Below are 14,800 nucleotides of genomic sequence, written 5' to 3' on the forward strand. Positions count from 1 at the left end.
CAGTTTGTTAACGGTGGGCTTTAATCTTTCACACAATATGCTCGATAGAACCTTATACGCGATGTTGAGGAGGCTTATCTCACGGTAGTTGGCACAAATTGTGGGGTCTCCCTTTTTGTGGATTGGGCAGAGCACACTTAAATTCCAATCGTTGGGCATGCTTTCGTCCGACCATATTTTACAAAGATGCTGATGCATGCTCCTTATCAGTTCTTCGCCGCCGTGTTTGCATAGCTCGGCCGGCAATCCATCGGCCCCCGCTGCTTTGTTCTTCTGCAGACGGGTAATTGCTATTCGAACTTCTTCAGCTGTACGTAAGGCAGCCAGTTTTCTCTCCGTTGCAACACGGCACTCCTCGTCGTACCAGCTGTTCTTTTGCAGTGCTCTCAGAGAGCAGGAGTATTAGTCGAGTAGAAAATCGTCCGGCTTTCTGTTGTGATTGCCACTTCTCGACGTCGAACCTTCCTTGTGTTTGTTGGTGTGCGTTTTTTGCTGCGCAGAGGGAGGTGCGAATCTTGGCTGCAAAAAGATAGTGGTCCGAGTCGATGTTAGGACCTCGGAGTGCACGCTCATCTAAAACACTGGAGACGTGTCTTCCGTCTTTCACAGTCTTTTCGATCCGGAGACAGCCAGGTAGCTTGATGAATTTCCTTAAGCTGGAATCTAGTACTACAAATAACCATATTTCGGGCCCCGGCCTCAACCCATTTGGGGATGTTTCATCGTGTAGGCTGAATTTACCGACCGTAGTACCAAAGGTATCTTTTTTGCCCACTCTAGTGTTAAAGTCGCCAAGCACGATTTTGATATCGTGGCGGAGGCAGCTCTCATAGGAGCGCTGCAAGCGCTCATAGAAAGTACTTTGGTCACATCCTCCTTCTTTTCCGTCGGGGCATGAGCGCAGATCAGCGATATGTTGAAGAACTTCGCTTTGATGCGGATTGTGGCTAGACGTTCATCCATCCATTTTTCAACGAACCAGGCACAAAATATGTGGACCCCAGTGGATATGGCAGATTTTTTACCGAATATATCGGTCAATCTCTAATGTTTAGTATTCAAATTCAGGAAGAAAATTTTTGTAATGACAGCATTCTTTGTTCCAAAAATGATTAAAATCAAGTCAATACATACCTTAGTCCCTATATATATAAATATTAGCGAACTTCCGGATGAGCTTATACCGCATATATCGGTCAATATGTAAGAAATCTTAATAAATTCTGAAATATTTTCTTTTTATTAACCAAATATTAATGAAATAAGGAAAATATTTTACCTAGTGTAATAAAAAGTTTTGCTAACTTCGATCCTTGCAAGCTGCAAGAGCATAAAATGTTCAGTTGCACCTGAAATTAGGGTTTTTCGTCCATAACAACCCCTTTGGAGGTCCAATGCGCTCGTCGTCTTCAATACCGATATAGTCCGTACGGAATTAAACAAATTACTTTTTAACCATGTACTTTCACATGAATAAAGAATCTCATTAATATCCCAAACCATTTTTGTTTTATTAAAAAAAAACTTTTGTAGCGCTTTTATTGAAAAACCCGCTCTTAAAATTGAGGCCACTAACTCCGAATTTCGGTAGTAAATTTTAACAATTTCGACTCGTTGTTGAATCGCATATCTTTCCATGATGAAATGGCAAACCTTACTTAAGAGAAATGTCAAAAGAGCAGAAAAAAGATGGCGTCGTTTGCTGTCCCTATCGGCCTACTTTTTAGTGCCCTATTGAAAAACCCTATATATTCAACATTATTTCTGGTTCTTTAATACCTGAGCTAAATGTATTTGAATGAATCTAGGTAAGCATGTTGGTTCTAAATTAACACAAACTATCTTCTATATAAATAAAAATGAATCGTCAAACTGTATGTACGCGCATAACTCAATAACGCTTGGACCAATTTGGCCAATTCTTTTTCTTAAATGTTTGTTGAAGTTCAAAGATGGTTTCTACGACGAGAAAACTTCGAATAATTTCCGGAAAACCCCTAAAAACAGCCCTTTTCTTTTCCCCATACAAACGTTATACATACATACATATGTATGTATGTACATATAAAAATGAATGTTTGTTTGTTAGTAACACTAAGAGAACGGTTGAACCAATCTTGATGAAATTTTTAAAGGTTGTTTGTTCTGGATCGGGAAAAGTTTTGAAACAAAATAAATACCTTATACTTTTCATGAGGAGAAGTCGGAAAATTGGAAAATTCCAAAAAGTAACATTTTCCATACACATTTTTTTCAATTTTTGTTTGTTTTGTTTTTTCAATATTTTGATTTGTAAATTATTTGAATCGTTCAATTGCGGTCGCTTGCTTTTTCATTCCGGCTATCCAAAGGAAAAATTATTGAAAATTATTCAGTGAAAACTTTATGTGTGTTTCAGACGAAGTGATCAATTACAGATTGAAATTTGTTACGAAGCCACGAAGAGGTCGCGCTAATATTGGTCGGCGTTCTTTTTGCCATCAACGTATGGCAGCCCAAGGAAAGGCAAGAAGTACTCCCAAAATGCGATTACATACGTCCGGAATTATGGATCGCGGTCAATCAGCTAGCGATCGTAAAGATATCACAGCACGACTTTTTAAACAAAAGCTGCGAGGTTTGATGGTCTTTATCTTGAAGCAACATATGGTACATATATATGGTGCTGTTAGATGCTGAATGTATTCTGTTGAGTAGCAAAAAAGAAGTTTGCCGCACCCACACATTCTTCTTTGGATGCGGATGGTGATTAAACCAGATCAAATTGATGAAATCATTTCAACGGAAATTTCTGATTCAGAGATAGATCCAGAATTATACGAAGTGGTGAAAACCAATATGGTTCATGAACCTTGCGAACCTTACCACCCCACTTTGGTTTGTATGTCTGACAATAAATTCACGAAACACTACTCATATGCTTTTCTTTCGGAAAGGGAAATGGGAAGTGATGGATATTCACAGTATCGGCGTCGCTCACCAGACGACAATGGCAGAACATTTAGCATTTAGAGGCGTGAATATCGACGTTAACAACACATCGAAGCCACTTTTGTCTAATTCACATTCAAACTTATGTCAATGTTGAATATTGCAGATTGGTGAAATCGATCAAATACGTTTGCAAGTACGTCACCAAAGAAAGCAACATGGAGGTTATTGGCCTTGAACGATATGAGATCAGCAGTATCAAATGGGTCGATATGTGAACTGCAATAACGCGCTTTTTAGGATATTTACTTTTGCAATTCATGAAAGTTTTCCGACTGTTGTGCGTCTCGCGGTTCAACTTCATTTAAGTCATTGCGTATTGTGAATGGTACAGTGTGTGCAACTTTTTGAGAAGCATGCCAGCAGTTGCATTTGCTGGAACATGATAATCACTGGAAACAGACGAAGGACAATGCGATATATCAGCCTTCAAATTCGCGTTAATTATGGGATACGAAAAAATGACATTGCCGATGACATTTTACATTGTATTCGCTAAGAATTGGAAATGGGAAAATTTCGGTTGATACTTCCAGTGGTTTGATATCAATTTCACCCCCCTTTTGTCAATTCACTTCAACGGAAGATGAACTCATCACGAATGTTTATCCAAACGTTGGCCAAATTATCGTAACTGCAATTGCTTGAGTGCACGCGCAATTTTAGCTGCCAAAAATACCGATGTTAATGACTTAAACTGGAATATTCAAAGTCAAATTCCGGGAGGTTTGCGCTCATATAAATCGATCGATCGTCTTGACAAGGAAGACGAAACCGTAAATTATCCAGTGGAATTTCCAAATTCTTTGGAGAGGCTTGGTATGCCCCAGCATTATTTGCGTCTCAAAGTAGGATCTGTCATTATTATGTTTCACAATCTTCATGCGCCGAAACTGTGTAATGGAACCCGACTGATTATGACGCAGTTATCGAATACAAGGGACAGCCATTTCAGTTCAAACGTATTCAATTTCCAGGGAAAATTGCCTTTGCGTTGACAATCAACAGGACACAAGGAAACCGGGAAATACTATGTTTTTACACGGCCAGGTATATAGTATGTTGCGTGTTGACGAGTTGGAAACCCATCTTCTCTGTATATTTACGCACCAGAACAGAAATCAAAAAATTATGTTTATTAAGCTGCGCTACATTAAAGAAAATGTAGAAAAATCGAAAATAAATCATTTTCGACACAATATAATTTCAACTTTTTTTCATTTCAAAACACATAATTTCACGCAGGACAACGGCTGCGGGGTCAGCTAGTTTGATATAAAAATGGAAGCTATTCTGTTTATGAGTTTTCCTATTTTTTGAAAATATTTCTACATGTTTTTCATTCATTTAATTCTTTCACCATAAGAAAGTTTAGCTGTTCCTGCATTTAGCCCTTTGAGCGAACATCTCTATCCAAAAAGATCTTCTGATACACATTTCTTAAAGAGAAAGTACCGAACTTCACACCAAAACTCTGAATTAGATAAAAAGCTTTATTTAATAATATGTTAATTTTTACTAAAGCAAATTTGAATATTTACATTCTATATTTCATATTGCAGTTATATAATTTTAAATATCCAAGTACTATATATTTAAATGAGTGAATATTAATTAGCATAATTATTAATACAAGTATTAAATTGCTTTATTTAGTTTATTAATGGGCTCACATTTGTAACCACAATTTTCGGACCTTATTAGCATTAATCTATATTTTGTTTGAAGATTTAACAAAAATTTTATTTTGTAATTAGTTTAATTAGCGACATTAATGTGACTTAATTTCACCATCTGCATCTGCAAGGAGAAATTAAATTAATTAAATTTCATCATTTCACTTCCGTCAACTTTTCAAATTGGAAATTTACATAATAATTAAGTGATTCATTTTGCAAGTATCAAGTTGCATGTTTGAGTCTACCACTTCTATAGTTATAACACAAACTTTGCGTCTGAGTTAATAGACGGAGGAGGTGTAGTATAGCGTCAGGAATAGGTTATGATTGATCTTGTATAATATTAACTAGGGACAATGGACAATGCAAAAAGCGGAAAAGTGAGATAATTCAAAGCGATAATTATACATCCGAGACGTTATAAGATTTCGCAAACATCAAGGGTAGGGAGATTTCCTTCATATTAATATAAAATCACACAATAAATCAAACTATACCATACAATCAACTAAAGATATTTCAAAATACCTCGCCGAAGCACTATCCAATTCAATCCAGATATATGTAGGTAGGAGTGCAGCCCAATTGTATTTTGGGCTCAATTAGCATTAGCTGTGCCATTTTAGGGCACTAGTCGTAGACATTGACAGAGAAATTGGAAAATTGTTTTCCCTACTTGTTCGCAGCCTCGGAAGAAGTTTTTGTAGGTAGGGCATTTTAGACGCATGTTCTCCAAATGGCCAATGCGCTGTTATAGTAACAGTTAGTCTGTAGATACTTTTTCTGGACCCATTTAATAAGTCATTAGTTTTTTCTTGTCATATATTGGCCATATCTGTTTAGTTATATTGTATTTTTTTATATTTTTCCATTTGTTATTTGCTAATTGTTTAAATTGTATATTGAGCTCTCTCCTGATCGATTCTAGCGGACTTGGTATCAACTCCTGCCTTTGCCAGCTCGCCTGCTTTTTAGTTGCCGAAAATTTTCCTGTGGCCGGGAACCCAGATCAAATCTAAGTGGAGCTTGTCTTCTAGTGGACTCAGTGCCTTCTTGCAGTTAAGGACTATGTTGGAATTAGTCATGGGCACAACACAAGGCCAGCAGAGCCTCCTGGCTTTCCGTGTTACTAGTTATCCAATAGAAATTCGCAGACCTTCCCTATGCCCAGTACTTCCGCTTGGAAGATGCTAGCCGAGTTCGGTAGATGGATAGAGAGAAATTGTTCAGATCGTCGGAATATACTCCCGTGCCTACACCGCAGTCCATTTTGGACCGGTATAGACTGAGATGGTATCTTCCTCTCCTACTATGCCCCTTCTCCATTCACGTCTAGAGGTTATCCTCACCTGGAAGCGTCTATTGAAATCCAGCATTGGGAGAATGTAGTCGGATTTATTGACATTTACACAGAGTTGGTTTAGGATATCATTATGTCCACCCAATTCTTTTATTCTTATTGCAGCACATGCTGCTATTTTGTTAATAAAGATGTCTATGGGAAGTTGATGCAGGACCACATTAAGCGCGTCGGTCGGGCATGACCTGATTGAACCAATAACACCTGCCAATGCTGCTCTATGTATTCCATTTAATTTTTTAATGTTGTATTGTTCCTTTAGCGCTGACCACCATACCAGTGCTCCACATGTAAGTATAGGTCTTATGACAGCGGTATACATCCACATGATTATACTGGATTTAAGGCCCCAATTATTGCCGACGATTCTCTTGCAAGTGTAGTAGGTCATATATGCTTTATTTATTATTTTTTCTATATTAATTTTCTAGGACAGTTTGGTGTCAATCTCCACCCCCAAGTATTTAGCTGAGTGGGATAAAGAGAGTGTTGTACCGTTTAGTGCGGTACGTTGAAACTGGTTCTGTTTGTCAATAGCATCAGTTTTGTTTTATTAGAACTAACACCTAGTCCATTGTTGTTAGCCCTTGGTGTAACCTGCGTAGTGCTCTTTCCATAATTTCACTGACTGTTGAAGGAAACATGACTGATACCAACAAAACTATATCATCTGCATATGCTACTGCTTTCACCCCTCTACCGTTTAGTTAGAGTAATATTTCATTCACTTATCACATCGTGAAGGGCGGTTTCGGTTGATCGGCCCTTTATGGATGCATCTTGGGACTTTGATAACGTCTCCACCATGATAATTCTTATATGTAAGTCCATTCCAGTACCTTTTCCATTCCAAGCCTTTCCAGTACCTTCAGCATAAAAGATGTGAGACGTATAGGTCTTAAATTCTTAGCATTATCGTGTTCTTCTGCCTGGTTTTGGTAGGAACACCACTTTAATTCTTTTCCAACTTCTTGGGATGTAAGACAGTTGAATGCTCGCTTTGTATATAGAGGAGGTCCAAGCATGTCCATCCGCCTTTATGTAAGCAAAATTGGTATGCTCTTTGGATAGCATTTTACTCAGAAAGATCGCCGTGTTTGTAGGGTTGTCAGATTTTGGTCCTGAAAATCTCATTGAAGGCCTTCTTTAGTTGTGTTCTCAGGTTCTTAAGATCACTACTCTACCAAAGAGGAGACTTTCTCTTTTTCAGAACTGTTAGCGGAGTGGATTTATTAAGATAAGATATTTCTATCTTCTCTACCTCAGTATGAAGTTCTTGAGGACTGGTGATACTATTATTGCCTCCTTTTTCAAGGCCCTTTGTTGTTATTCTAGTAAATTTTTCCCATGCTGTTCTTCTAGGATTTTGATATTTGTGAAGATTACTAAATTTTTCGCGAATGCTGAAAAGTATCCAAAAGTGATCCGACATGGATGCCTCATCGGACACCCTCCAATCATCCATTATGAGACTATCTGTGTCTGATGATATCGTGAGGTCCAGCACTTCCTCCCAACACGGAAAAATTTAAGAGCTTGGGAGAATAAAAGTTGGCCTATCGCCCTTGTTGCATATACTTAAATTGCTATTTAAAATATAGAGTGACTCACCTCTGGTATACTGGAGCTTCCCCATAAGGTGTGCCTTGCGTTGGCATCACACCCTATTAGGACATCATCCTTTTTTTTGTCCTCGATTAGCCTTATAAGAGATGTCGGTGCTATGTTCTCGTCATGAGCCATGTAGGCTGAGACCAAGAAGAAATGGTTTTAAATTTGCTCCACCTTTACCACCGTGATATCTGCTGTACGGTAATTTGGTCAAAGGATTGTATTTATACTTCTATGAATGCTTGCCATTGGTTTACCTTCGTTATGTGTGTAAAAATTATTGTAGTTCCTGCTGTTTAGCAGAGCTCCTATATAAGGCACACATCTATGGTTCATCTTGGGGTTCCTTGATGTCCACCTTCCTTAGCAGCTGACTGTCGTCGTCGACCTCTTCCGTGTCGTCTTCGTCAGCCGCATCGTCGCCTTGGAAGATCTTTATCCTTGCCTTGCGAATGCCGAAGCTAATTTTATTGTCAGCCTTCGTAAGAGCCTCTATGGACTCATTGCAAATAGCCACTAGTATTGGTCTGCTTGCTTCATTTGGCTTCTCCTCCTTTATTAGCTGCCACTCATCTACTTATACCTGGTATAGCTTTATTTTGCAACTTGATGCACTTGTGGAGTTTTTCGCCTGGCTCCTTTAGAGTGGCAACCAGAGGGGAAATCCAGAGAGGCCTGGTCCGCGCATTTGATGACCCTAGATAGATATATGTAGATAGATACTTGTTAGTGAGGTATTGCACCGCGACCTAGGGTATATTGTGCCCTCTCCTTTATCACATATGTTCATTAAGGTCCAGCAACCTGAATAATCCCAGGAATCTGCTGGGCGCTACTGAGGTGATGTGATCCCTGTATATGTAGATGGAACCCAGGGCCTTAAGCCTTCTTCTGCAAATTGCTATACAATCCAGAATTAGGCGTGCTGGTGTTTCCTGATCCAAGTCGCAGAACCGGCAGTTAGCGCAAGAGAATATGCCCATGTTCGACAAATGCTTCCTGAGCCTGCAGAGTCCTGTGTAGAGCGGGACGAGGAGGCGGAATTTGTCACGGGGGATGTTAATTAGTTCCTTGAACCTAGAGAGGTTGTACCCTCCTAGAAGCAACTTGACATAGCACATTTCTGCTGCCAGTGCTGATCCCTCCCCACTCTCTCCTCCGTTCGGAGCAGTTCCTTAAGAATGTGAACCCCAACGCGAAGCATGGTTCTGGTCCCATCATCTTAGACGCTGCCGCAGAGTGGGCTAGTACGTAGGCTATCTCATTTTCTGCTACCCCTTTATGTCCCGGCACCCAGATTAGGTGCACCTGGTTGCACAAAGATAGGCGGTTCAGCCTTTGCATTCCTCTACTAAAAGCGATTTGATCTCATATGCTGAGAACGCTTTTAATGCCAATTGATTGTCGCTAAGAATGGCGAGGCGCTGGTTGCGATAGTTGCGGTGGAGGTTAATTTCTACGAACTGACTTATAGTAAAAACTTCTGCCTGAAAGATACCTGGAAAGCGTCCCATTGGTATGGATAGCTTGGTATCACTCTGCCTTATTGCATAAAGTAACTCTAAATTTCTTTGTGAAATGAATCTTCTTTGTAACGCCATCCCTTAGGAGAATGGCAAGTGGTGTGCTTTCCACTGATGCCTTTATCTGTTCAGACGACATTAGTTTCCCTTTGTGAAACCCTCTGCTGACAATAGCAGCATGGTATGTTTCGCTACCTGTTTAATCATCAGATTCAGCTGTGTGAGCTCCAGTATGACTTCAAGCGCCGCAGTGTGGTATGTGCGCATTGCCCTGAAGCACAGACACAGGCAAGCCTTTACAGCTTTGATAGTTTAAGGCTTACCGAAGACTACGTTGCCTTGGCAGCCCAAGCAACCGCTCCATAGGTGACAATAGGGCTTACAATCGTGGTATACTGCCATCTAATGATACCTGGCTTGCATCCCCAGGATCTGCCGGCCAGGCGTCTACATATCATGAGTGCCTTAGTGGCTTTGGACAGCGTTAAGTCCAAATGCCTACTTCACCGTAAGGATGAGTCTAATGTGAGGCCAAAGAATTTTACCTATTTCGACATCTCCACCTACCTGCCTCCAATTATTTGGGGCCTCAAGCTCGGAAGAGATCTTCGCTTTATAAAAGGGGTCACGTTAATTTTTGCCGGGTTAATACTTAGCCCTACCGTGTTACAACATCCCTTTGCTAGGTTTAAGCCCCTTTGAACAATGTCGCAGAGAGTGTTCTCAAATTTACCTCGCGCCATTATGACAATGTCGTCCGCAAACGGATTCCATTGCAAGTGAGCAACTCAAGGAGCTCATCTACTATCAGGCTCCATTGCAAGGGGGATAGTACTCCACCCTGTGGGTAGCCTCTTGTAGTATCAAGACGAATCTGCATAGCCGAGATGGTGTCGTTGGGGGACTCGTTCCGCTCTCCTGCAACCACAGCAGCAGTCGCAACCTGCACAGCTGAGTTGGCGTCGGAATGAGTCGGCAACCCGCCCGCCCGCATCGCTGGTTCTGGCTTACCGTAGAGTTCAGCCAGAACCGCTTCTGCCGAATAAACTAATATGACTCATCATCGATCCTGATGTTGAGATTCCACCCTGTGTTCTCAACGCTGCTCGCTACCACCTTCCTCGCCGAGGTACTTAAGCCCTCGTTTTGGTTCTTAACTAAACCAAGCGCGGAGTCGTATGGTTTGTCTGCACTCCGTCATGTTGTACAGTGGTGGTATATCTTCACCTCTCTTCACTCACAGGACCGGAACTTTTCAACCCTCCAGCTTCGGAGTGATCTCCGCTAGCCAGGTGGCAGACTTCTCGTCTTGACAGACGACCAGTAGCAGACCTCCTTTGAAGTATATGCTGTTTAAGGAGCCGGTGTATCCGTCTCCCATAAAGAGTGCATTTACTAAGCAGTCCTGAAGAACCGTCTGCTTTTCAGACCTTAAGACCTCCGTCGGGTAGTTGCGGGGCAGCACCGCCATCCGAATGCTTCTCAAGGCCTCCGAGTACCTGAGCTGTACAATCCCGCCGGCGGCGGATTTTCATGGAGCGTCTTCCCCCGACCGCCTGTGGTTTGTTTTCCTTGACCCTCTTTGACCTTGGTGGCTACTGAGGGATTATCTGGCCGCTTTTCCTTTTTCCGGACCGACCTGTTTCATCCTGAGGTGTCGACCTTTCGCTGCTCCGTCTCTCCGACTAGGTTGCGTTGGCTAGGGGACGCCTCCGATTTCAACGTCTGGTAGCAAACGCGGAGTTAGCACCTGCGCGTCGGGCAGTGGTAGGAGAAGAGTTGCTGCCCCTGCTCCTACTCAGAGACCGCTTCTCTGCTACCTCTGGTGTCATACCGTCTTGTAGGTATCTCAAATTCCACTTGAGAGTAACACCACTCATGCCCGCTCTACGTGGCTCGTCACGATCCTCCTGATTCTGGGGTGTGTGGAATATTGCCTCCCCGTTTCTTCTTTCTCTTCCGTTCGCCCCTCGATTCCACTCTCTTTAATTCGCTCTCCTCGATCCTGCTCGAGGGATTTTTGGGGGGCGGGGTGCGCAAAAGCTGCAAAAGCCGCAGTGGACGCCCATGCTCCTCGAAGAGAGCGCGTTCCTCCGGCGAAAGAGCGTCCAGAAAGCTGCACTTGCGTTTAGCCCTGGGGCCGCTCTTACCTGCATTACTCATGTTGTATAAGTGGGCCTACTGGTCTATTCTTTTAAAGGGGGAACGCAAAGGTCCGCCGCGCCAGAGCCCTTTGACGCGGTAAAGTCACCGTTACTTCCCAAGGCGGCCCCTCTAAGGGTTTTAGAGAAGCAAACTCTGGGTGGGGACCCGCAGGACTGTCGAGTACATAGCTTAGCACCATTCTTGACAATCTGACGTCTATCTCCACCCATCGTTCCTGCATTATGCTTGGTGAGGAGGAATTGCCGTCTATTGCTACCTGTAGGCTGTCTCTGGCTACATCGCAGAAATGTCTTGCTGTTGTTGAGTTGCTTTTTTCTCCTTCACTCCGTCTACGTATTTGGGGAGAGTGCCTGGTTGGGTGATTGAGCCATTCCTCTTTTGGAAACTGCTCGGGTTTGTGTCTTCGACTTGAGGTTCGTATGGCTTCCTTTTCCGGAAGATTTCGTATTTCTCCACTGTCTGTTTGAGGCGCTTGATTTCCTCCTCATCAACTGGGGTACCGGCTGCCTGATATTCGGCAATCTTTCGGCTGCCCTCTGGTAACGGTTTTTCCCCAGTTGATTCTGGGATATTTTGCGTTTCTTTCTTTGGATGACTCCTTTAACTGCCAGTGCACTTTGGTTCCTGATTTGGCGGTTTCCGCTGCTGTCACTACCGGGGTACTTTGGTAGTACACTTGAACGTCTGCTGATTGAAGGCGAATACATCGTCCTCATCGGGGACCGTTAGCGATCGGCTATTCAATACCGACCGCTGGAGACCCCAGATATACTTATATTATCTCATTATTCTAAACACGTTGGTGTTTGGTGTTTCGGTGCAATTAACCTCAGCATTTAACTCTATTATCGCTCCTTTCGTCCAGTTGCCATTCAGATGCAACAATAAGCGACGGATGTCATGGTCATTCCATGAAACGAAGCCAGAGTTGTGCCAAGCTTCAAAATCTAAAGTACTGGTTAATAGGACTCTACTAATTTAGGGGCTTTAACTAATTTCACATCTGGGATCCCCTTGCCGTTCTTCCCTTCCTACGGAATAATGATAATTTGATGAACTGCGTAAGACACTCGACCTTCAGTATATGTATCTAGTGGTTCAATCTTAGCAGAGCTACGCAATACACGAGTTTAGAGGATTTGAGAAGTCTCATTTATTGATATGAGTTCTTAGTAAAAGCTCGACAAAGTACTCGCATTAATTCCTTAGGGCCTAATGTGTTAGGTATGGATCTTTCCGGGATGTTTAATAAAAGGTCTACAAAGGTCGTTAGGATCAGAAAAAAATGTGATTCCTAAGTTAAGTTTGGTCTTAAAGTTTTGCTCACAGAAAATTCAGCAATCAAAAGTACCACCCATTTTTTATTTTATTTTACTTATGAACATATATATATGTATATTAAGTATCTTATCAACTTAATTTCTAGTTTCTATTTGAATTTCCTGTGTTGCAACCGACGCATGTGTGCAAAGTCTCATGAATGAATATATCGCAATCAATACAATAAACTTGAGCGCATTTCTCACATCGATATACATTTTTATCCATTGCTTCCGTTAGAGGTTTCTGGCATGCATAACAATTCGCCGCCTGCCCGTTGAATTCCAACTCGGTGAAATGCTGCACGGGAAAGAGATGATGATAGGATCGAGCCAAATGTGGCGCTGAAACCAATGTTAAGCCACATGTCTGACATTCAACTGGCAATTCGCAATATTTACTAAAGCACTGCGGGCAATGGTAACCACCTGAAGTTAGCTTACTCGGTTCCTCTGTATTTTCTATGTGACACATACACATTGAAAGTGGTGGATCCTTGCCACCATCCGTCTTAGCATGAGGAAAACCCATCTTTATTAAAGAATTTTCTTGCGTTTGTGCTGCTGGTGGCGGATCTACATGTGCTAATAACTGGTCACGGAAATGAGCATCATCAAGAACGGCACCATAAGAGCCCTGAGTTTGTTGAGTTAAATGCCGGCAGACATGTATTTCAGCAGATAGTGAAATCACTGAGCATCGTATGTTATCTGCTTTAAGAGCATTTATAGTACTATTAATGTCAACAGGATCGCATGTGGTCAAGGAACCCATAATTATGAGTATTTCTCGGGAAGCATGACTGGGCACGACTTTTAACGCTTTCATAGCCAAGTCAAGACCATTTTGCAACGAAGGCTCACTTGTAAGTGGAATTTTGCTAGCGCTAAAACAAATGAAACATATTTGTTAACATACTAAGTTTGAGATCTAAAAATCAACAGTTATTTACCCTTCCAGGGCCTTCAAATGAAGTTTTGATGTGCCGGTTAGTTCCGTGAGTTTTTCGGCGCGTTTGCCCTTCAGAACGATTAGACCCAACTGGCTGATAGGATTCTGATCAAAGAACTCCTCGATAAAAATTTCCAGAAGCTAAAAAAAAACATTAATTTAAAATTTATTTAAAGATAATAAGCTAACCTTAATGGTGCATAACATTCGAGTGGGTTTCAAATCTGGAACGATCATGGATTCAGAGCAATCTAAAACAATATAAAGGTGCCGCATCATTCCCAAACGATTTTGCTGGGTCTTTTGTGCCTGTCGTTTGCGTTTAGCCTTTTGTATAATCTCTGCAATCGCGCCATCCAAAAGACCGTCATCATCTTCCTTTATAGCTTCCCTGAGAACCACAAATAAGATAACATTAAGGAATTTGCAATAATCTCGGTAAAATAGCTACTTATATACCATGTTTTTTCGTAGCCAGTTTCCCAGCGATATTCTTTAGGATCTTCTCCATCTATATCTGTCATTGTTGATACTTTGATATCCTAGTTGGAAATTGATATGCCAAAATTAAATATACGAAACTGTTCAGTAAATAAAACGAAACAGCTGTTTAATTAACATAAATTTTACTGATTGGTTCAGATGGGGATGTTGCCACAAGATTTGGAATTTTTTTTTATGTTCTTTCAATATGGTTGCAATATATTTTTTCTGTGAAAACGTTAAACAAAAAGTACTTTTTTTCGGCAATATTACGATTCTTTCGGCGGTATTTGTCATGACATATAAAGAAAAACAAAACAAATCAAAATAAGAGTGAATTGCATATAAAATTGTGGAACTTCAAAGTGAAATATCTCGAAAACTATGAGTCTGAGGACAATATATATGTATACATTTTTTAATCCTGAGGACTTCCTCTATCCATCCGTCCTATCAAATCGCGGCGCCGAAAGAATCGTAATCATGCCTTTTTTCATTAATATAAAATATAGTATATAAATAATTTTAACTTTTAGAAGAAATTATTTTTTGCGTTCAAGTTTAAGTTTCTAATCACTATTTATGATTGCATTAGCCTCCTTCAAAATTTTAACACAATTAGTAAAAATTTTATTAAAATTAAAGAAAATTTTAGAGTTGATACTCTTTTCAAATTTCCGTTCGAAACAAAACCCTATGCACTGCCGCTGTCGCCA

The 14,800-nt window shown here is 41.1% G+C and overlaps 1 protein-coding gene across 1 annotated transcript; it reads right to left on the reverse strand.

The window, feature by feature from the left end:
• Nucleotides 1-12,671: 12,671 nt before the first annotated feature.
• LOC126762335 (general transcription factor IIH subunit 2) lies at nt 12,672-14,227 on the reverse strand. The gene is made up of 4 exons (XM_050479039.1): nt 14,061-14,227; nt 13,791-13,992; nt 13,603-13,742; nt 12,672-13,536 (listed from the first exon to the last, which is right to left on the reverse strand). The coding sequence occupies exons 1-4, from the start codon at nt 14,123-14,125 to the stop codon at nt 12,753-12,755; spliced, it is 1,191 nt and encodes a 396-aa protein (XP_050334996.1). The 5' UTR covers nt 14,126-14,227; the 3' UTR covers nt 12,672-12,752.
• Nucleotides 14,228-14,800: the final 573 nt, after the last annotated feature.

Source organism: Bactrocera neohumeralis, chromosome 6, assembly GCF_024586455.1.
Source record: "Bactrocera neohumeralis isolate Rockhampton chromosome 6, APGP_CSIRO_Bneo_wtdbg2-racon-allhic-juicebox.fasta_v2, whole genome shotgun sequence".
In the NCBI taxonomy this organism is placed as follows: domain Eukaryota; kingdom Metazoa; phylum Arthropoda; class Insecta; order Diptera; family Tephritidae; genus Bactrocera; species Bactrocera neohumeralis.